The 22,252-nt window shown below is 42.8% G+C and overlaps 1 protein-coding gene across 1 annotated transcript in view; it reads right to left on the bottom strand.

Moving 5' to 3' along the window:
* The window catches only part of LOC126470569 (endosome/lysosome-associated apoptosis and autophagy regulator family member 2-like), a 221,996-nt gene that overhangs the window by 122,428 nt on the left and 77,316 nt on the right, over window positions 1-22,252 (bottom strand). Inside the window, exon 2 of the mRNA XM_050098515.1 lies at window positions 12,644-12,767. Within this exon, the coding sequence (XP_049954472.1) occupies window positions 12,644-12,767 (124 nt within the window). The remainder of the gene's footprint in view (window positions 1-12,643; window positions 12,768-22,252) is intronic.

The following is a 22,252-nucleotide window of genomic DNA, read 5'->3' as shown; positions in this document are numbered from 1 at the left end:
TTGTGGGTGCGCCGCGCTCACAAGATTTTTAATTTTATAAAAACAAACTAAAATAATTATTTCTCACTTGCCATTATCAAAAAATAATAAGCAATTAAAAAATTGGGATGTAAGTTAAAATTTCTAACAGCTAACACATAACTGTTTGTTTCAAATTTGTTTATGCCAAGGAAATGAAGGAACACACCGTCCCTTGCCTTTCTGCAAGTGCCAAGTGCCAAGTAATCGTCATGCAGGTCATGACATGAAAGAGAGAGAAAAACATTTCCTTGGCTTTATTACAACAATGAACTGGACAAAGTGTTATGTAATGTGCGTAAAAACGCTATTGATTCCAGTATAGCGCTTACGTCGGAAACTGCTACTTCTGCAGATGGGGATTCATGTAACGCATTTGTTCGAAATGGATTTTTCTAGAGGCAAAAGGCTGCTGGACGTTTCAGTGTCACGAAAAATGTACACTTCATAGTTCGTTTGTGACTGCTCTGGCAAGATATGAAAAATGTACGCAAAGCAGTTTTAAAGACTATAACGTCCCTCCTATTTTTAACAATCAAGGGATAGTAATTTGGGATCACAGGCATGAAGCATCAAATTAATATTCACCAGTTACTGCTGCCTGGATGTAAAAATGCTCCTGAGTTGAAATCTTGGCTGCAGCAAATTACGTACGAGTGAGTTTCTCACGAAATATTGAATGCAATTGTCTCTTTCTTATCCAGCGATGTATAGCAAAATATTTTGAAATCTATTAAGGGAGCACAATAATTTTCTCTCGTTGCAGATGGAACATCCGGAATATCAGTGAAGGAACAAATACCCGTGTGCTTCAGATTTGTTGATAAAAATTTGCAAATTGAGGAAGAATGAAAATGAAGTAGCGTAACAAGTTCTAGAACATTATTTCGAGTCGCCCAGGATGTCATAAGTCACATGCACTGTACAGAAATTTTCATTTTGGGTGTCTCTGGCGCCCCTCCCAGCTTGGTGCCCAATGACAAAAGGTTGTTCAGCAGGTCTGCGACCATGCTCAATAGTACAGTCTTGACTTGGTCGCAATATTCTTTTTGTTATTGCTCCAGATTACATGTTTCGCTTTAACAGCTTCTTAGGATCAAATCTGTGGTACAGAGAACTAACATTAAAAGGATGCAAAAACTTTTATATAAGCAATGTTTAGAATAATTGTGGTGATGCATATGTTGATAGTAGTAGGCTTAATGGATAATACCTCAGTCTGCATTGTTGCCATATTTATTCCAGATGGTGGATCCAAGATGAAGCCATATATGTGGCAATATCAGACTGACGTCATGGTGGGAAGTTCAAATTTTCGTGGGAAAACAGGTCAACTGGTCTAACTCCACTAACCTAACTCCAACCACCCTCCCCTCTCCTGGGAAAGAACTCAATACATGCTGGAGTGTTGGATAGGATGGACATAAGTCTTTATTTTGCATGCATTGTTCATTTAAACAATTGTAGTTGTCATGGGCAGTAGCTTCATCCTGTGACACAGTCCAAGATTTCGGTCCAGGGGGGTGGGGAAAAGAGGAAATTCGCTCTTTCTGTGTCTAGCTGCTGGTCTCGGAGGATGGACGTAAATGTTTACTGTGTTCAGTGGATTAGCTGTCTGTGCAGGAGAAGGAGGAGTTTAACAGGTATACTAGTTGTAATCATGCAGCTGAAGACTGTGTCCATAGCCACCTGCATGATGTTTGGAAAGCAATGATATTTGGTGAAGACGAATATGCTTCAACAAATAATGAGGATGTAACAGGATAGGGCTAAGTTACACTTCCCAACTCATGCTGATAAATGCATGTGCTGTAACTGTAGATCATTCTGTAAAAGTCCAGTCAGTCTTCCAAAGCACAAGAGGCAAGACGTTCACCCACGACTCTCTGTGTCTGCTGGAAGAGAGGCCACGCACTGGCCTCAAGCACTGCCATGCGGTAGCCAAGTACTTCTTGTCATGTTTGAAATACCCACAGCCTTCCTCCTTCCCATACCCAACGCACAGATACCTTTTGTCGTTGAACATGGACGACTGCTTTCGGGAGTTATTAAACCTGATGTATAAACAATGTGCTGAACACTGTCACATACATAAATTGAAGATGTCACAAGAACTAAACGTACCACTGCACAAAGACAGAGAGAGACAGAGAACATTGCAGAAGACAAGTGAAAAATTAAACAATTTTCGATGTAAATACACGTTTTATTATGAGGAATACCACCACCGCACTTGAACACGGATTCTAAAAAAAGATCGTAGAACACTTGTCAAAGCAACCGCAAGACACTTCGCGCGCTTTTGTAGGAAATACCCTTGTCTTTGAGCACGGGCTGCTTCAGCAGTTACTATATCCGATTGAACGTGTCTCTGAATACACTTTCAAAAAGATTGCAAAACAATAGTTTGCTTCAATTTTTGATGAATACCGTTAAACTTCAACACAGACCCTAAAAAAGATTGCGGCACACTTTTGAAACCTACCTCAGACACTTCACAAGCTTTTGTGGAAAATAGATCCCGAAACCGATATCAGCTGCAATATCTAAATTTTACGCGACAAAACGACGATATTTAGAAGTCGAAATAAATATCTCTGCAACTAATAACAGGACGCTCACCACTTTTCGAGTCTTAGCTGCTTGTTTGAAGGCACTGCCAGAATGGAAAAAATTTCTGAGTCCTACACCTGCTGTGGTGTTCATTACTTTTCTGAAAGGGTGAGTGGTCGTAATTTATATTTTCTGCAGGAGTCAGGGACGTTATTTGCCTCACTTCTCGAAACACACCCTGCTGTCTTAGCAGCGACGGAAAAATCATAAAAATTACACTTACAGAATTCGAAGCACTGTCTACAAACGAGAGAAATGGCTCGAATTTTCGGTGAATTTTCGATGTTCTGCAGCTACTGGTCTCGAGATACTCTAAATTCACAATGGCAGGTGAGGGACAGCTTCCCACCTGTCCGAACCAGAGGAGGATGGTGTGCTTGGACTTGTCTTTGAACTCTTGAACAAAGAAGACTTCACATGACTGTCATACATGACAGAACTTTCCGTAGATCCCTTGCCTCCATCTTGTTCAAACCAGTCTGTAGAGGCTCCTGTGCCCCGCACAAAGGATGTCTTGTGACTCTCTGACGTCATGGAACATCTCGTGAATGGTGCATTCGGATTGGTTCTAACCGAATTTACGCACCAAACTGCTGCTTCGCCATTTCCTACAGATAGACAAATTACGAGATCTTCAGCGACAAGTCTATTTTCTACAGAGAAAAAAAAATATAGCAGTAATATTGCAATGACAGTTAAACTATGAAAAAGTGGTCTACAGATCTTGCATCCTGCATATAGCTATCGACTACCAGACACTCGTACATATACCGCGAAGACAGACAGATTAAAAAAAAAAAATCACATGCACCGTATCTAGTCCTCGCAGCACTAGATATTTCCCACAAGGTCGTTCGGTCATCCAACATGGCCAGTAGTTATGAGTCAACTGCCCCCGCACTTGCTTGCCTGATACGCGATCAGAGCGCCCTCAGCAGACCAGTCTCTCTCCAAACTGGTGTAAAAAGGGTGGGCTGGTTTCCCTTAGCACAAAGGCGTTACTATTTCCAGCCCTGACTTGCTTGCTTGCATGCTACCATGTTTTCTTCAAGCATGTCCAGACTCTGGGATTACAAAACCATGTGTATTTTCATATGGTTTGCCAGAATATCATACCATTTACGCGATAGTTCCCGATATCAGCCACATTACAATATGCTACCGATCGCTTGCACAGTATAATTAAGAAGATAAAGAGTGGATGATGTGATCAAAAGTATCCGGTTACCCCCAAAAACATACGTTTTTCATATCGGGTGCATTTTGCTGCCATCTGCTGCCATGTACTCCATATCAGCGACCTCAGTAGTCCTCAGACATCGTGAGAGTGCAGAATGAGGCGTTCCGCGGAACTCACGGACTTCGGACGTGATCGGGTGATTGGATGTCACTTGTGTCAAACGTCTGAACCCAAAATCTGCACACTCCTAAACATCCCCAGGTCCACTGTTTCCGATGTAATAGTGAAGCGGAAGCGTGAAGGGACACGTGCAGCACAAAAGCGTTTAAGCCGACCTCGTCTGTTTACTGATAGAGACCGCCGACAGTTGAAGAGGGTCGTAATGTGTGATAGGCAGACATCTATCTAGACCATCACACAGGAATTCCAAACTGCATCAGGATCCACTGCAAGTACTACGACAGTTAGGCGGGAGGTGAGAAAACTTGGGTTTCATGGTCGAGCGGCTGCTCATAAGCCACACATCACGCTGGTAAATACCAAACGACGCCTCGTTTGATGTAAGGAGCGTAAACATTAGACGACTGAACAGTGGAAAAACGTTGCGTGGAGTGACGAATCACGATACTCAATGAGGCGATCTGACGGCAGGGTGTGGGTATGGCGAATGCCAGGTGAACTTCATCTGTCAGCGTGTGTAGTGCCAACAGTAAAATTCGGAGGCGGGGTGTTATGGTGTGCTCGTGTTTTTCATGGAGGGGGGTTGCACCCCTTGTTGTTTTGCGTGGCACTTTCACACATTGATGTTGTAAGCACTTTCTTGCTTCCCACTGTTGAAGAGCATTTCGGGGATTGCGATTAAATCTTTCAGCACGATCGAGCACCTGTTCATAATACACGGCCTGTGGCGGAGTGGTTACACGACAATAACATCCCTGTAATGTACTGGCGTGCACAGAGTCCTGACTTGAATCCTATAGAGCACCTTTGAGACGTTTTGGAACGCCGACTTCGTGCCAGGCCTCACCGACCGACATCGATACCTCTCCTCAGTGCAGCACTCCGTGAAGAATGGGTTGCCATTCCCCAGGAAACCTTCCAGCACCTGGTTGAACGTACGCCTGCGAGAGTGGAAGCAGTCATCAAGGTTAAGGGTGGGCCAAAACGATACTGAATACCAGCATTACCGATGGAGTGCGCCACGAACTTGTAAGTCATTTTCAGCCAGGTGCCCGGATACTTTTGATCACATAGTGTACATACATACGCACATCCATTTTTATAATTTGTACGAAATATCGCGCATTTCTAAAAATGATTGTCTCTGATTCTGTTAAACTGCTGTTTTAGTACTGCCGAGCGTGATGGGAAATGCAATTATTTGTTTATATTTCTTGACATTGGGAGTATTAATATGGAAATTTTTTCCTGGCTAGTTTTGTTGCTATCCAAAAGGATTTTCTCAATTTTTTTCTATTTCAGATTTTTAATTTTAAGCGAAAAACGTAGCATTAGTGGTGTATGAATAAAAAGTTTTCTTGTGACTAAGTCCATGGATACACTGGATATAATTATGAAAATGATGTAATTTCAGTTCGTTAAATCAATGTGGTGGTAGACACACTTGTATTAATATTATTGCACATAGCGTTTAATATAGAAAGATACTTACCATTTGGATACAAAACAGTAAAGTAAGTATAGCTGTAATCATCCAGCAGGTTGTTTTGAACACCACAGTGTTTTACTAGGCAAGGTCCTATTGGAGGTGGTATGCCATTGTTTTCCTTTGACCTTTGAATGGACTTAAACAGTCAGTTAAATGGGACCTCCGGTTTAATGGGACTCTGAATCATGGTGAAACTCGGGTATCAAAGTGATCTACCTAAGAATAACATTGAGTGGATACCTGTCAATCGTCTGAAATACAATAAGTTTTGTGTGATTACTGTCAAATTTAGTCCTTGGGGCACTATCGGTACGCATGTGACAGCATGTGCTATCTAATTTGTTCCAAAAAGCCGCGCATAAAAAGCTGGATTCTTCAGGGACCCATACCTCGAGTTCTGTTGGTGTTAGAGAGGAACATTCAAGTATTTTGGATAGCCCTTGGGCTGGGGACTATTTGTATACCCAACAGAAGGCTCGTCTTAGTGTCACTGTACGACAGTAAAGGATCAAAATGTGGCATTACACACTTCATCCTGTTTGGGCAGGTCTACGGTGAGCATGGAGGCACCATTATTTCATGGGCGGTTTCTCAGAAAACACTAAAAAAGAATTTTTTATCGTTTTTCCGTATCAAAAGTGAGCCGCGAATTCCAAGACGGCTATGCAAATCAAATGGCTGAAATTTTTACGATATATTTCTACGATCCATATATCTAACAATCCTGAAAATTTTATTGATATCTTTATCCATTTCCGAGATACAGAGGTTCAAACTTACCATACACGTACACGTAAAATACGCACGTAAAATCTGGTGTGAGACCAAATCTAAATAATAAATAACCCTAGCAAGTCGCTCAAATTTTAACGTTATGTTCTCTATCTTTAGGACTTTATCCAGAAGTGCCAACTTTCTGTTTCAAAAATCTTTATCCGTTGTCGAGGAACAACCCAAAAACCGGGTTTTTGGATACCAAAATCGAGCCACAGATTCCAAGACGACTATGCACAGCAAGTGGATGTAATTTTTAGGATCTGTTCCTAAGATCACGATCGCGAACAGCTTTAAAAATTTTCTGGGTATGTTTATCCGTTTCAGTGTTACAGAGGCTCAAAATTACCCTATTTCTACACATAAAATACGCACGTAAGATCCGATGTGAGGCGAAAAGGTAGTTTTTAAAGTGATGCAGCACGGATAAATACGTTGTCCATTATCATCAGAAGGGTTCTGGGAACCCCATGTTGTACTACTGAACCACAGGAAAATTTTTTGGATACCTAAAATTCGGTCTGAGGTGTAAAGTTATCTTTGCGTTATTTCAGTTTCAGATAAGCACACTATAAAAATTTAATTCAGTCGTAATGTTCTTTTCAAAGTGACATGTCCTGCTGTGGTGGGGAAAACAAGAGAACCATCGGAAAAATGCTCCTATCGGAGCACCGAAGAGGCTAATATGCTCCTGAGTGAGTAGTAGGGTACCAGCTGCCTCATTCTACCTTCCTTAGCGCCTTTAAAACTTTTCTCAAAAATTTTGGCATACAAACATATTCACGCATTTTTATGCTGAGGGAGGTGAGTATTGAGTTAGTGGGAAAGAGACAGGAAAGTAGTAAATACTGGACAATAGCAGACAGTAGTTGTGGTACAGAAAGGGCGAAGGAGTCAATGGCAGTGTGAGAGAAACAGAGAGACACAGTGGCAGTGGGACATAGTTGACAATGACAGAACAGTGCTAGGAAAAGAGTGAAGGAGACAGTACCAGTGGGAGAGGAAAAAAGACAAGGAGGAAGTGGAAGCGGGTGAGAGTCAGAGTCTATGAAGCTGACAACGAGGAAGAGAGAACTAGTGGCAGTGAGAAGAGACAACAACAGTAGGAAGGAAGGAATGAGACAGTAGCAGTAAGAGACAGAAAGGGAGCGACAGTGACAGTGAGAGGAGACAGTAGTAGCAGGACGGAACGTAGGAAACTGTGGCTGTGAGACAGGCGACAGTAACTGTTAAGGAGACACAAAGAGATAATGACTATGACTTGTGCTGCGAGAGTGAGTGAGAATGGGCAACTGGGAGTGGACGGGTGTGAGCGACTTTCCGAGATGGTTTATTGGATCTGGGCGAGTTATAGTCAGGGGAGCTTGTGGGAGCGAGAGGTCAGTTATATGTTAAAAACAACGCAAATATGTCGGCATGCCAAAATTTTTAAAGCTGCTGAGGAAGGTAGAATGAGGGCCTGGTACCCCACGTTTCAGTCGGAATTTTTTAAACAGGAGCATTTTCGCCTGTATTGCGCTCCGATAGGAGCATTTTTCCGCTGGTACATTCTCAAGCTCACCAAATCAGTAACGTAAAATAACTGCAATTTCAGGAAATTTACCCCTCTTGGATAAATTACTGCGTATTCTTTGCTCGTTACAAAAGAAATATTTTTAAAATGGAATTGTAAGTGTGCATGCGAAGGTGTCGTCTCAAATTAGTCTAGTGCTATATTCAGTTTTACATGAGCACTATGGGACTGAACTTCTAAGGTCATCAGTCCCCTAGAACTTAGAACTACTTAAACCTAACTAACCTAAGGACATCACACAAATCCATGCCCGAGGCAGGATTCGAACCTGCGACCGTAGCGGTCTCGCGGTTCCAGACTGTAGCGCCTAGAACCGTTCGGCCACCCCGGCCGGCCTTCAGTTTTACTGTATGTATCAGCATAGATTTTATAACACAAACAATAACCATATCTCCAGCAGCCACTGACTTACACTCACGACGCATGCGGATCTGTTTCCAGAATGAGATTTCGCTCTATAGTGGACTGAGCTCTGATTTGAAACTTGCTGGATAATTAAAACTGCGTGCCAGACCGGGTAGCGAACCTGAGACCGTTACCTTTTGCGGTAAAGTGCTCTACCGACTGAACTATCCAAGCCACGTCTCCGCAATATTCTTTCTTCCAGGAATGCTAGTCCCGTAAGGTGTGCAGGAGAATTTCTGTGGCGTTTGGAAGGTAAGAGATGAGGTGCTAGTAGAAGCAAAGCTGTGATAGCGCGTAGCATATTGCAGCTGTAGCAGGCAGCGTGACGCGGGATGATAAATGAGAAATGACCGTTCGGAGAAGGCAGACGATATGACAAGTGTTAGAGAAGACTTGAGCTGACATCTTTCTTAAAATCTCGAAGTACAGTAAAATACAGCTGGCATTATCTTGTTAGGGTTTTGTAACCTGAAACATCAGGCCATTATAAGATAATATTTCTGTATGAACTCTTGCCTGTCGCAAGAGGTCGTTTTCGTTTACACGTCAGCCCCAAAATTGCGTATGTTGTGAGGCCGTTTGCTGTCACGTTAGGGCCCTGAATCGTGAAGTCGAGTTTTATGTTCAAATGTGTGTGAAATCCTATGGGACTTTTAAGGTCATCAGTCCCTAATCTTACACACTACTTCACCTAAATTATCCTAAGGACAAACACACACACCCATGCCCGAGGGAGGACTCGAACCTCCGCCGGGACCAGCCGCACAGGCCATGACTGCAGCGCTTAAGACCGCTCGGCTAATCCCGCGCGGCTCGGGTTTTATGAGAAAATTTAAATATTGTAACAGAATAAGCGTAATTCATACTGTATGTTCGTGACAAAGGTAACTTTACTTCCACCGGTACCTCATGTCCTACTTACAAACTTCACAGATATTCCGCGGCGCACCTTACGGGACTATTACAGCTGGAAGAAAGAATATTGTAGAGGCATGGCTAAGCCTCAGCTTGGAGAACTGTTTACAGAATGAGTTTTCACCTTGCAGTGGACTGAGCGCGGATCTGAAACTTCCTGGAAGATTAAAACTGCATGCCGGATCGGGTCTCGAACCTGACACCATTACCTTTCGCGGTCAAATGCTCCACCAACTGAGCTATCCAACCCACGTGTGCACAATATTCTTTCCTCCAGTAATGGTCCCACAAGGCATGCAGGAGAATTTCCGTGGCGTTTGGTAGGTAGTAAATGAGGTGCTGATAGAATTAAGACTATGATGGCGCGTCGTCAATAAGTGTTTGAATAGTTCAGTCGGTAAAGCACCTGCCTACGAAAGGCAAAGGTCTCAAGTTCGAGTCCCATTCCAGCACACGGTTTAAATCCACCAAGAAATTTCAGATGAGCACACATTCCGCTACAGAGTGAAAATTCATTCTGGGTCACAGGTTTGTCTGACCCAAGAGAGAGCGTCGCAGCTGTGCTGAAAACGGTAAACTGACAGACGCTTGAAGATGGCGGCAAACTGTTCCGTGAAAGACCTCTTTCAAAATTTCAGTAACAAGCTGTAAGTGATAAATCTATGAATATACTAAAATTCCCGATGCATCACTCCGGTAGGGATCGCGAAGACAAGATTAGACTAATTACAGCGTACACAGAGAGGCATTTAGGCAATCATTCTCCCCGCGATTCATCCACGAATGGAACGGAAGTCCTAATAAGTGGTATAATGGGAAGTATCCCCTGACATGTACTTCACAGTGGTTTGCAGAGTATAGGTATAGCTGTAGACATTTGTTTCGTAGTGAATGGCGAAAGAGATTTGAGATCTTACGACAAATGATTCTCGGTACACTTGCTGCAAGTCAGAGTCCATTGCATGTTCCGCCTTCCTACTAGTACTGAAATGATACGTCTGTCTATGTGGCATGCAGGATTCGAGATCACTTTTTTCTAGATATAGAGCAGACGCTCGTCCCCCCTTCCGGCTGCTTTTGGAGAGATGCCGCTACCGGGGAACATGGATTGCTGACGACTGGCGTCGCAGTGAGTTGAGTGATGAATCGCGCTTCTGCACTACACTGGAAGATCATCGTCGATGAGTATGGCAGCGACCTGGGGATATTTCCCATCTTCCAATGCTTTAGAGATGCGCCGTAGTCATGGCGTTATGGTGCTGAGAGCGATGGTATACAGGGTGAGGCAGCTAAGTCATAACACCCCTTGTATCTCCTCAACCGTAATAGATACAAAGATGCCGTTTGGACAGTGAATTGCAGGCACGGGGGGCTACTTGAATACATCACATTTCATGTTTGTGCTATTTTTTTTATTAGAGAGATATGAGGCCATCTTTTTAAATGGAACCCTATGTTAAATTTTAGCGCAACATGATGGGCTCAAAAAGTCCTAAATATTATGATATACACATCTTTTTAAGCCCATCGTGTTTCGCTAAAATTTAACGTAAGGTTCCATTTAAAAAAACCAAAGCTGGCTTCATATCTCTGTAATAAAAATAGCACAAACATGAAATGTGATGTATTCAAGTAGCCCCCGTCCCTGCAATTCACTGTCCAAACGTCATCTTTGTATTTATTACGGTTGGTAAGATACAAGGGGTGTTATATCTTAGATGCCTCACCCTGTATAATTCCAGGTCACTGCTGGTAGTTATTGAAGGAACTGTGACGACAGAACGGTAAGTCACGGACATCCTGCCTACGTCTCATATGTCAGTAGCGTGATACCACTTTTCAACACTTCAATGCGGGGCCACTCATGGCACGTGTCTCTAAGAACTTTATTCGTGATATTCAGGTACTGATGTGGGCAGCAAAATCTCGAAATCTGTCCCTGACAGAACATGTGTGGGACCAGCTCGGGTGTCAACTCCATCTCAGAGACAGTATCCTGGAAATCAAAGACCATCTACAACAGTTGTGCAGCTTGCCTCAGGAGATGATACAACGGTTTTATGACACTCTTCCCAAGCGAATCAGACAATTCATCTGGGCCAGAAGGTGTGCAACATCATAGTTATAAGTAGTTTCATACTGCCAATTTCTTTGTAAATTTGACTCGTTTTTGTAAACACTGCAATAACATCACATTCTCTCCCAGTCCCTGAAGTTTCAGTTGTTGTTTTTGGACTAAACAGACAGATTTGCGGTTTCTCTTGCTGTTTCACTTTATTTTTATATTGAATAACAACAAAAACTTTATGTAATGTTTATCAATTTCTTTCATTGGCAGCTAAAATAAAAACATGCAGACTGGTTCGAATTTCCGTAGAGCTGACTTCAATGTTTGTACCATAAAATTACTTCATTTGAAGATACTGTTCCAGCTAGAGAGACACACAGCACGTGCCAACCTCCTCGTGATGCTGTCAGCCTGAATCCTCTAGTCACTGCCTTTTTCAGCTGAGGCAGCTTTTCTTGAAATGGTGGCTTCTGGAGTCATTATTATGGCGTCAACCAAGCCATACGTCACGATGATGATTTGTGTTTTTATGCGACTTATATATTATATAATTTTTTCAGTGAAGGCCATTTCCTACACGTTTCATTGCATCATAATAAAAACGGCAGTCCCTCAGAGCGGCTGGTTCCGTTTACTTTCAAATTATGTGTATAATGTGTTTGTTGAACCGGATTAATATGAGGACAGAACGATCCACGAAGCCTGTTATCTCACAGCTAATAAGACTTGTTTCTGACTCCTCAGTAAATAGTAGTAACATTAGATATAATTCCTAAAGAACACAAAAGTGAAGACTTGAATCACACGAGACAACTTATGGTACAATGACTGGTATGCAAAGAGAATGAATAATTTCAAGCAATTTTTGTTGCAGCCGATAGGGTCTGTTATGTATAGATTTAGATTATGATGAACAAAGAGCTTTCGTTATGAAGAAATCGACTAAATGTCATCAAGTGCTTCGAACTGATTTTTTATTGATAAAAAGAGCCGCGAATTCAGCATAGGTGCAAATGGTAAAACACTTGGCTTGATCGCCAAAATAGTTTTATTTATTTTCAGACAACCTCTCCATCACATCTGTGGTACTAAACATAGAATATAAGTGTTGAACAGCCTGTGTCAGTTGGACACTGATGCTGTTGTGGAGTAGTAACAAGATATCTGTATTGATTTTAATATGTATGTTCCCTACCGCTGCTACGATGTTGTAGTGTACTACTTTTATCATTTTCCTTATATTCTATGTTTAGTACCACAGATGTGATGGAGAGGTTGTCTGAAAATAAATAAATAAATTTTTTGATGTAGTAATATCACCGATGTTGGTGTCATTTCTCACCAAATGTTTGATAGAAGCTACGTCCAGGCTCAATGCCCCCTAAAAGTTCACCATTCAGAGCAATGAAAAGGATACCATATACTTACGACAGTCGTTGATCCTTGTGGCTGGACTCGGCAGTGTGTCTTGGCACATTCCAGAAGTTGGCACCTGGACCCTCCATCGGCCCTTCTCCATATCGCATTCGGTCAACTCGAAATGGTACTCTGGCTGCAGGAAGACAGAAAATGTTATTTACAAAGGAGAAAAAGGATCAGCGACAGCTATATACTGTTTAATTAGACTCAACCAAATGTTTACATATTTGCCGATACATTTTCCTCTAGCAGAACGAACGAACTGCAGTGAATTACACACAAGAGTGCACCCAGGTTCTGAGCTGGGGTGTGGATATCGGGCGGGGAGAGGGGGTTCAAATGGTTCAAATGGCTCTGAGCACTATGCGACTTAACTTCTGAGGTCATCAGTCGCCTAGAACTTAGAACTAATTAAACCTAACTAACCTAAGGACATCACACACATCCATGCCCGAGGCAGGATTCGAACCTGCGACCGTAGCGGTCACGCGGTTCCAGACTGAAGCGCCTTTAACCGCACGGCCACACCGGCCAGCGGGAGAGGGGGGAGTGTGAGGTCACTCATATTTGTTTCGCCGAAGGGGGAGGGCTGGGATAAACCAAGCACAATTCCTCAGGAAGTAAAATTACAGAAAAGTATATGCTTGCGTGGGAAGGAAGTATTTATGACTATTACAGTATACAGGTCTTCAATGGATAACTGGCAAATTTTTACGAAAAATTTTGATGAATTATTGTGCTCTGTCAGACAAAAGGAAAGAATTGTTAATCTGTGGTGATATTAATGTTAATTTCTTAAAGGAATCTGACGGGAAAAGGGAAATAGTGGTGCTTTCAGCCACTTATAACTTGGCATCAATCATAAATTTTCGTGCCTGTGTCGCTCAATATAGTTGTACGCTTATAGATAATGTATTCATTCCTCAAGCAACAGTTCAAGAGACACACGCCTTTCCGGTGGTAAACTGATTGTCACACCACGAAAATTTAGGTCCATGATAATTCGGAGAGACTCTAAAGAAATTGGTGGGGCTGATTAATGACAAAACTACTGAAGATATTAAAGAAAATTTAAAGAAAAATTGACTGGAGTGAAGTTTACAATCACCCTAATGCCAACTCCAAATTCATCACATTTCTTAATGAGCTGTTGGACAGCAATTTTGGAAAAAAATTATTGAATGTAATGACTACATTTGTCCTCGTCTCTTCATAACAAAAAAGGACATGTGCAAAATAACCAGAACTAGTAATAACTCAGAAATAATTTCTTGTTGTAAACAGTACTGTAAAGTATTAAGAAAAGTTGTAAAAAATTCCAGACGTAAACATATCTTGTGCATAGCACATGACATTATTTCCGTTGAAGGGAATGGCAGCATTGTAAAAAAAATACTGCTAAATATTTTTAATAATCAAATTTTAAAAATAGCTGAGAAAATTGGTGCAGATACCTTAGAAGAGAAAGCAAGACAATACACTGAAGAAACAGTATGGAGGACATTTAGTGAATTAAAAATTAATCTAATTTTCCCATGTGAAATAAGGAAGATCATAATGACTCTAAAGAGTGAAACTCAATATGTGCTGGATAATAACTCCAATAAGACACTAAAAACTTATGGGCCTATAATATGTAATTTTCTTAGTCACATATGTAATGCATCATTAACCCAGAGAGTTTTCACAGAAAGATCGAAATATGTCATTGCTAGATCTCTCAACAAAAAGCTTGACTCCTTAGATGTCAATAGTTAGTGCTCATTGTCTCCCGTTACATAATTTTGTAAAATTTTTGAGAAGGTTGTGTACCCCATGGTTGTCACCCATCCATGTAGTAATAGGACACTTAGCCTATCACAATAAGTTCTACTGGGTCTGCTGTTTATACATTTACTGAACACATAATAAAATCATTAAATAATAAAACATCACCAATTTGGATCTACTGCAACTCATCGAAGGTATTTGATTGTGTCAATCATAATACGAGTATTGTATCAGAGAAATTAAGCTTTTATAGAATACATAGCTCAGCAAATGCCTGGTTTTGTTCTTATTTAAAAAACCGAATTCAGAAAGTTGGCATATGCTGTTTGAGCACTACAGAGAGGGACGTCACGTCATATACATGGGGAGAAATTATAGTAGGAGTCCGAAAGAGTTCAATCATTGGCCCATTACTGTTTTAATGATCTGTAATTTTATTTGAATCAGGAGGCTGAATTAGTCCTATTTACAGACGATACAAGCATTCTTGTGAAGCCAATAAAGAAACATCAACCATCAACAGAAAAAATAACGAATGAAACTTTTGTGAAAGTTACAGAATGGTTTTACACAAATGGGCTAGCTTAGACTTTGAAAAAAACACAGTTCAGCCAGTTTTGTACGGTCAAAAAAATCTCTCCCCTTTCCTATTAATGCAGAATACCAACAAGACATAATAAACGACATAGAAAATTATAAGTGTTAAGTGTGCATACTGGTGCAAACTTAAATCATAAAAACCATATAGCAGACCTGCTAAAACATTTAGGTTCTACTACTTTTGCGATAAGAATAATTGCCGACTTTGGGGGTAAACGTGGTGGTCAGAAACAGTCTAAAAAACTTGTAAGGGTGTTGTAGGGTAAGTCATACTGATATATAATTGTCAAGAAAAAATTCGATCCGTTGTGACGTTACCGAGTTAATTAGCATTGATGTTAGTCAATAAGGCCATTGCTCAAGCAAATTCAAGATGCTCGTCAGAGTCGGTGATTCTAAACGTATTCTTCGTTTGATTTACTAAAACCGAACAAGAGAGCGATGCAAAAATCTGACATGGGACTGCAGTAAGGACCGAAGCCGAGCAAAAGGCTGAGCAGTGTCGTGCGCTATCATCTACGCTGCAAGAACAACTGACACTAATTGTATCTGGCGGGCTGCTTGAATTTTCGCGCATAACGGTCTGATAGACTAACTCCAATGCTAATTAACTCGGAAATGGCTCAACATATCGATTTTTTTTCTGAACGATTATTTCTCAGCACACCCTACCCTGCAACACCCTTAGAAAATGGCTCAGAGTACTATGGGACTTAACATCTGAGGTCATCAGTCCCCTATACCTTAGAACTACTTAAACCTAACTAACCTAAGGACATCATACAAATCCATGCCCGATGCAGGATTCGAACCTGCGACCGTGGCGTTCGCGCGGTTCCAGACTGAAGCGCCTAGAACCCCTCGGTCACTCCAGCCGACCAACACCATTAGAATCTTTTCATACAGTTTCTGACCACTCTGTAGAAATCAGTAAGTTAAAATATTTTGCATATTTTCATTTAATGGTGTCTTATGGGATAATATTAAGGGACAACTCCTCGCTTGTGCAAAAAATGATCATTGCACAAAAGAAAGAAATTAGAATTATGTGTTTAGTTCCCACAAGTACATCTTGCAGGTATCTCTTTACGCGGCAGGGAATATTTACCACATCTTCAAAGTACATTTATTCACTTATGAAATTTTTATCTATAATCCATCTGAGATTCATATTGAGAGTAATAGAGACTATCAAGTATGAAAGAAAAATCGCTATCGCAGAAAGAAAAATGATCTTCGTTAATGAATTTAACTTTGACACAGAAAGGGGTGAAACAGACAACTATACAACTTTGACAATCTCCCACGGAAATAAAATGCTTGACAGACAGCAGAAGCGTACTCAGGTATAAATGAAAGAGCTTTATCCTTAACACCGCCTTCTATACGATAGAATGAGATTTCAGGTCGAATTTGCCCGATACCAGTGCAAGTGGACTTGTGGGTGTACAGAGGTCAATTGTAGTTGGCACAAGATGATGATGATGATGATGATGTTTGGTTTGTGGGGCGCTCAACTGCGCGGTTATCAGCACCCGTACAAATTAGCAACCTTTTCTCAGTCCAGTCTCGTCACTTTCATGAATGATTATGAAATGATGTGAACAACACAAACACCCATCTCGAGGCAGGTGAAAATCCCTGACCCCGCCGGGAATCGAACACGGGACCCCGTGCTCGGGAAGTGAGAACGCGACCGCGAGACCTCGGCACAAAAGGCACCGTGATCTCTGCCTCCTTTCTGTGAGTATTAATGGTCCTTACGCTCACTGAAGCACCAGTTGCACTTCGTATCGTTGAATGATGAATCCAAGGCTCTGCGTGGCTTTCTGATGATCGCTCGGTGCTCATGTTCTGTCGTCTTTCTAGAACCGCTTCCTTCGTGACGCTGTGTTCAGCAGTGGATCAACAATTTCTGCCAACATCGTGAAACAGTGGCATCGCTCCTGTTCAAATCTCGAGCGATTCGCCGATTACTACAATCGGCTTCTTTGAGCCCAACTACACGTCCTCTCTCAACTGCTGGCATCTGGATATATTGTTCACGCGCCCGTCTGCGAGGCATAGTTACTGTCCAACTTAGTACACGGTATGAAATTCGCAAAGACTTCATATCCTGGTGCTGACATATCCCCTGTTTACTATCCTTGCTGGATGAGTGGCCACAAAAGTTTAATATTTTGCATAATCCGTCGATACATATATGAATATCAGTTTGTGTCCAATTTGAAAAACTCCCTCGTTGTGCATTATTTTTTTTTTCCGGAGCTGCCTCAGGAGTAACGGTTTCCTCGATGATCTGTGCTTCGGACGCTCAGAGCTATCGGTAAGCACAACAGACAAATAATTAGCCCTCACCAGTAAACGTAACGCTTATGCCGTATAAATACCACATCCACCCTTCATAACGGCCATAACTCGGCGAGATAGGGAATCCACAATTTTCTACATGTGTGTCACATCCAGCTGAAACCATACACAGATGATTAGTTCCTATAGAGCTACCGAACTGTGAAAATCTCGGCTGCTACTTTCACTCATTGTTCCAAACAGCCAGAGATATTTTCTCCGGGATTAAGATCTGATTATTTAGCGGGCGAGTCGAGGTGCGATCGGATGTCTGAGTTTTCGTTAAACAAAAAATTGCAGCTTTGTGAACACGGCTCGTGTTGTCTGTAGTTCAACAATGCCTAGACGTCAATACCGCGGTTCGATCGCGACCGCATTGTCGCTTTGTGCCAGGAAGGGCTCTCAACAAGGGAAGTGTCCAAGTGTCTCGGAGTGAATGAAAGCAATGTTGTTTGGACATGGATAAGACACAGAGAGACAGGAACTGTCGATGACATGCCTCGCTCAGGTCGCACAAAGGCTACCACTGCAGTGGATGACCGCTACCTACGGATTATAGCTAGGAGGAAACCTGACAGCAACGCCACCTTCTTGGATAGTGCTTTTCGTGCAGCCACAGGACGTCGTGTTACGACTCAAGCTGTGTGCAATAGGCTACATGATGCGCTACTTCACTTCCGACGTCCATAGCGAGGTCCATCTTTGCAACCACGGCAGCATGCAGACGGTACAGGTGGACCCAACAACATGCCGAATGGACTGCTCAGGATTGGCATCACGTTCTCTTCACCCATGAGTGTCCCATATGCCTTCAACCAGACAACCGTCGGAGACGTGTTTGGAGGCAACCCTATCAGGCTGAACGCCTTTGATACACTGTCCAGAAAGTGCAGCAAGGTGGAGGTTCCCTGCTGTTTTGGGGTGGCATTATGTGGGGCCGACGTACGCCGCTGGTGGTCATGGAAGGCCCCATAATGGCTGTACGATACGTGAATGTCTTCCTCCGACCGATAGTGCAACCATATCGGCAGCATATTGGCGAGGCATTCGTCTTCATGGACGACAATTCGCGCCCCCATCGTGCACATCTTTTGAATGACTCTCTTCAGGATAACGACATTGCTCGGCTAGAGTGGCCTGAATGTTCTCCAGACACAAACCCTATCAACATGCCTGGGATAGATTTAAAAGGGCTGTTTATGGACGACGTGACCCACCAACCACTCTGAGGGATCTACGACGAATCGCGGTTGAGGAGTGGGACAATCTGGACCAACAGTGCCTTGATGAACTTGTGGATGATATGTCATGACGAGTACAAGTATGCATGACTGCCAGAGGACGTGCTACTGAGTATTAGAGTACAGCAATCTGGACCACCACCTTTGAAGGTTCCGCTACATGGTGGTACAACATGCAATGTGTGGTTTTCATGAGCAATAAAAAGGGCAGAATGTTGATCTCTATTCGCTTTTTCTGTAAAGGTTCAGGAACCCTCGGAAAAGAGGTAATGCAAAACTTTTTTTGATGTGTGTATTTCAAGAATTCTGCTACGTTTTACTATAAAACGCAGTCTTTTGTTCGTATTCCGTACAACGTTTTCCATACGGTGGTTCGAAGTAATTTTTTTTTTTTTTAGCCTTATGCTTTTATTTCCTGCCACACTTGATTACACACTATCTGATCAAAAGCAATGCAGAATTTGCCACAGGGTCTCATGAGACCCGGACCCGCCAGTATAAAAGAAGGCGGGGAGTATTGTGTTATCAATCGAGAAGCGGTAACAACAGAATGGGTCGGCCAGGATAGCTCAGTCACTTCTAGCCTGGGCTAGCCAGTCGATGTCACTGGAGTAACAAATCTATCAGGGGCACTTCAACGGTTTTAAAGCTGCCCATGTCGACTACTGGTGATGCGCCTGTGAAGCGAAAACGCGAAGGAACAACCACATGTAGACCAAGACCACGCAGACCTCATGTAGTGACGGTCAGGGACCGTCGAGCGTTGTTGAGGGTTATTCTAAAAACTCGCATGAAATCAGCGGAAAGAACCAGCCTTGAGTTCCAATTGCTACCAGCACTCCAGATAGCACAATGACTGTGCGTATGGAGTAAAACAGTGGGATACAATTGTCGAGCAGCTAATCATAAACCAGACATGACTGTAGTCAAGGCACTTGAGGAGCGATGACACTGAACAGTGAATGACTTCAAATGAGTGGAGTGATGAATCGCTCTATACCCTGTGGCGATTTTTGTCTCGAGAATGCCTGGAGAAAGTTACCCACCAACACGTGGAGTGCCAACAGTGGTGTACAGCAGAGGATGTAGTGTTACGGAATAGTTTTTTTTTTATGGTGTGGTCCCCGTATTGCGCTTACGTAAACGCTAAATGTGGAAAGATGTGAACACATTTTACAGACTTGTGTACTGCGTACAGCAGAGGAACAGTTCTGAGACGATGAGTGTTTTATTGGCATGACAGTGCACCCTGTCATAAAACATCTTCTGTGAGACAATGAGTGTGGAAATTAATATTCCTGAAATGGACTAACCTGACCAGATTCCCCACTTGAACCGAATGAAAGACCTTTGGGATGAGGCAGGACGTTGACTTCGCACCAGACCCCAGCATCCAACATTGCTGCCTTCTCTGATTTCGGCTTGAGGAAGAAGGGGCTGCCGTTCCTCCACAGACATTCAGACGCCCCTTTGAAAGTGTCCCCAGCAGAGTTCAAGCCGTAATAAAGGCTAAGGGTGATCACAACCCATATTAATTCCCACTAATAGGTGTCCGGACACTTTTCATAAAATATACACTACTGGCCATTAAAATTGCTACACCACGAAGACGACGTGCTACAGACGCGAAATTTAACCGACAGGAAGAAGATGCTGCGATATGCAAGTAATTAGCTTTTCAGAGCATTCACACAAGGTTGGCGCCGGTGGCGACACCTACAACGTGCTGACACGAGGAAAGTTTCCAACCGATTTCTCATACACAAACAGCAGTTCACCGGCGTTGCCTGGTGAAACGTTGTTGTGATGCCTCGTGTAAGGAGGAGAAATGGGTACCATCACGTTTCCGACTTTGATAAAGGTCGGATTGTAGCCTATTGCGGTTTATCGATTAATGCTCGCGCTGGTTGAGATCCAATGACTGTTAGCAGAATATGGAATCGGTGGGTCCAGCAGGGTGATACGGAAAGCCGTGCTGGATCCCAACGGCCTCGAATCACAAGCAGTCGAGATGACAGACATCTTATTCGCATGGCTGTAACGGATCGTGCAGCCACGTCTCGATCCCTGAGTCAACAGATAGGGGCGTTTGTAAGACAACAACCATCTGCACGAACAGTTCGACGACGTTTTCAGCAGCATAGACTATCAGCTCGGAGACCATGGCTACGGTTACGCTTGACGCTGCATCACAGACAGGAGCGCCTGCGACGGTGTACTCAACGACGAACCTGGGTGCACGAATGGCAAAACGTCATTTTTTCGGATGAATCCATGTTCTGTTTACAGCATCATGATGGTCGCATCCGTGTTTGGCGACATCGCGGTGAACGCACATTGGAAGTGTGTATTCGTCTTCGCCATACTGGTGTATCACCCGGCGAGATGGTATGGGGTGCCATTGGTTACACGTCTCGGTCACCTCTTATTCGCATTGACGGCACTTTGAACAGTGGACGTTTCATTTCAGACGTGTTACGACCCGTGGCCCTACCCTTCATTCGATCCCTGCGAAACCCTACATTTCAGCAGGATAATGTACGACCGCATGTTGCAGGTCCTGGACGGTGGCCGAGCAACTGGTTCGTCACAATACGCCAATCACTACTCTTGATGAACTGTGGTATCGTGTTGAAGCTGCATGAGCAGCTGTACCTGTACACGCCATCCAAGTTCTGTTTGACTCAATGCCCAGGCGAATCAAGGCCGTTATTAAGGCCAGAGGTGGTTGTTCTGGGTAATGATTTCACAGGCTCTATGCACCCAAATTGAGTGAAAATGTAATCACATGTCAGTTGTAGTATAATGTATTTGTCCAATGATTACCCGTTTATCATCTGCATTTCTTCTTGGTGTAGCAATTTTAATGGCCAGTAGTGTACGTAAGGTGTAAAACTTCTTGAGTAGTTTGGAGAGGGGCAGATGAAGCCAGTTGACAGCTGTCAATGCAGCTTCGACCTGTTAACGGACCTCAAAACCGTCTATCAAACCCCTCAGTGACCACAACACAGACTTTTCTAATAATGGAAAGATAAAGATTTACATTAGTGAAATTTACGAAATTAAAGCCAACAGCTACCATTGTACACTTATAACACACAACATGTAATTATTAGGAAATGTCGATGTTATTAAACGCCATTCAGATGCTACTCCTGCTAGTGGTCTTGTGTAAGACTACACGCAAGTAAGCTTCAAAATACAAGGAATCCCGTAATCACTAAATTTTCGGCTTTCGAGTAGCAAAGAAACGACTAAATTAAATGGAACTCGCTGCTAGTCGAGAGCTGACGCACTTCCGAGAAAGTGAACAACAACCTTTTGTTCAAATTTTGTGGCTTGAAGCCACACACAAGCTTAGTTCTCGTGAATACGTACATATGAATCTGAAAAGTTCTCAGCCTCGCCCAAATAGACCCCACACACCAAACTGTACTCGCTTTCCGTCTTCCCACTATTCACTCCAACACCTACCATCATTTTTGTAGATACCACCCAACGGCCCTTGTACTTGTACCCATACCCTGTAGCCCTACAGGACACTCAACATTTCCTCTCCCTAAAATATTTTGGCCTAGGAGCGGTGAAGGAAATTTTAAAAGTCCTCGTACAGTTCTCATCTACGTACTTACGTGAGACCGGATTCTCGGCACTTGAT

The sequence above is a fragment of the Schistocerca serialis genome, chromosome 3, assembly GCF_023864345.2.
Source record: "Schistocerca serialis cubense isolate TAMUIC-IGC-003099 chromosome 3, iqSchSeri2.2, whole genome shotgun sequence".
NCBI lineage: Eukaryota > Metazoa > Arthropoda > Insecta > Orthoptera > Acrididae > Schistocerca > Schistocerca serialis.
The sequence above is the reverse complement of the archived record's forward strand: the minus strand, read 5'-3'. Positions and strand labels throughout refer to the sequence as shown.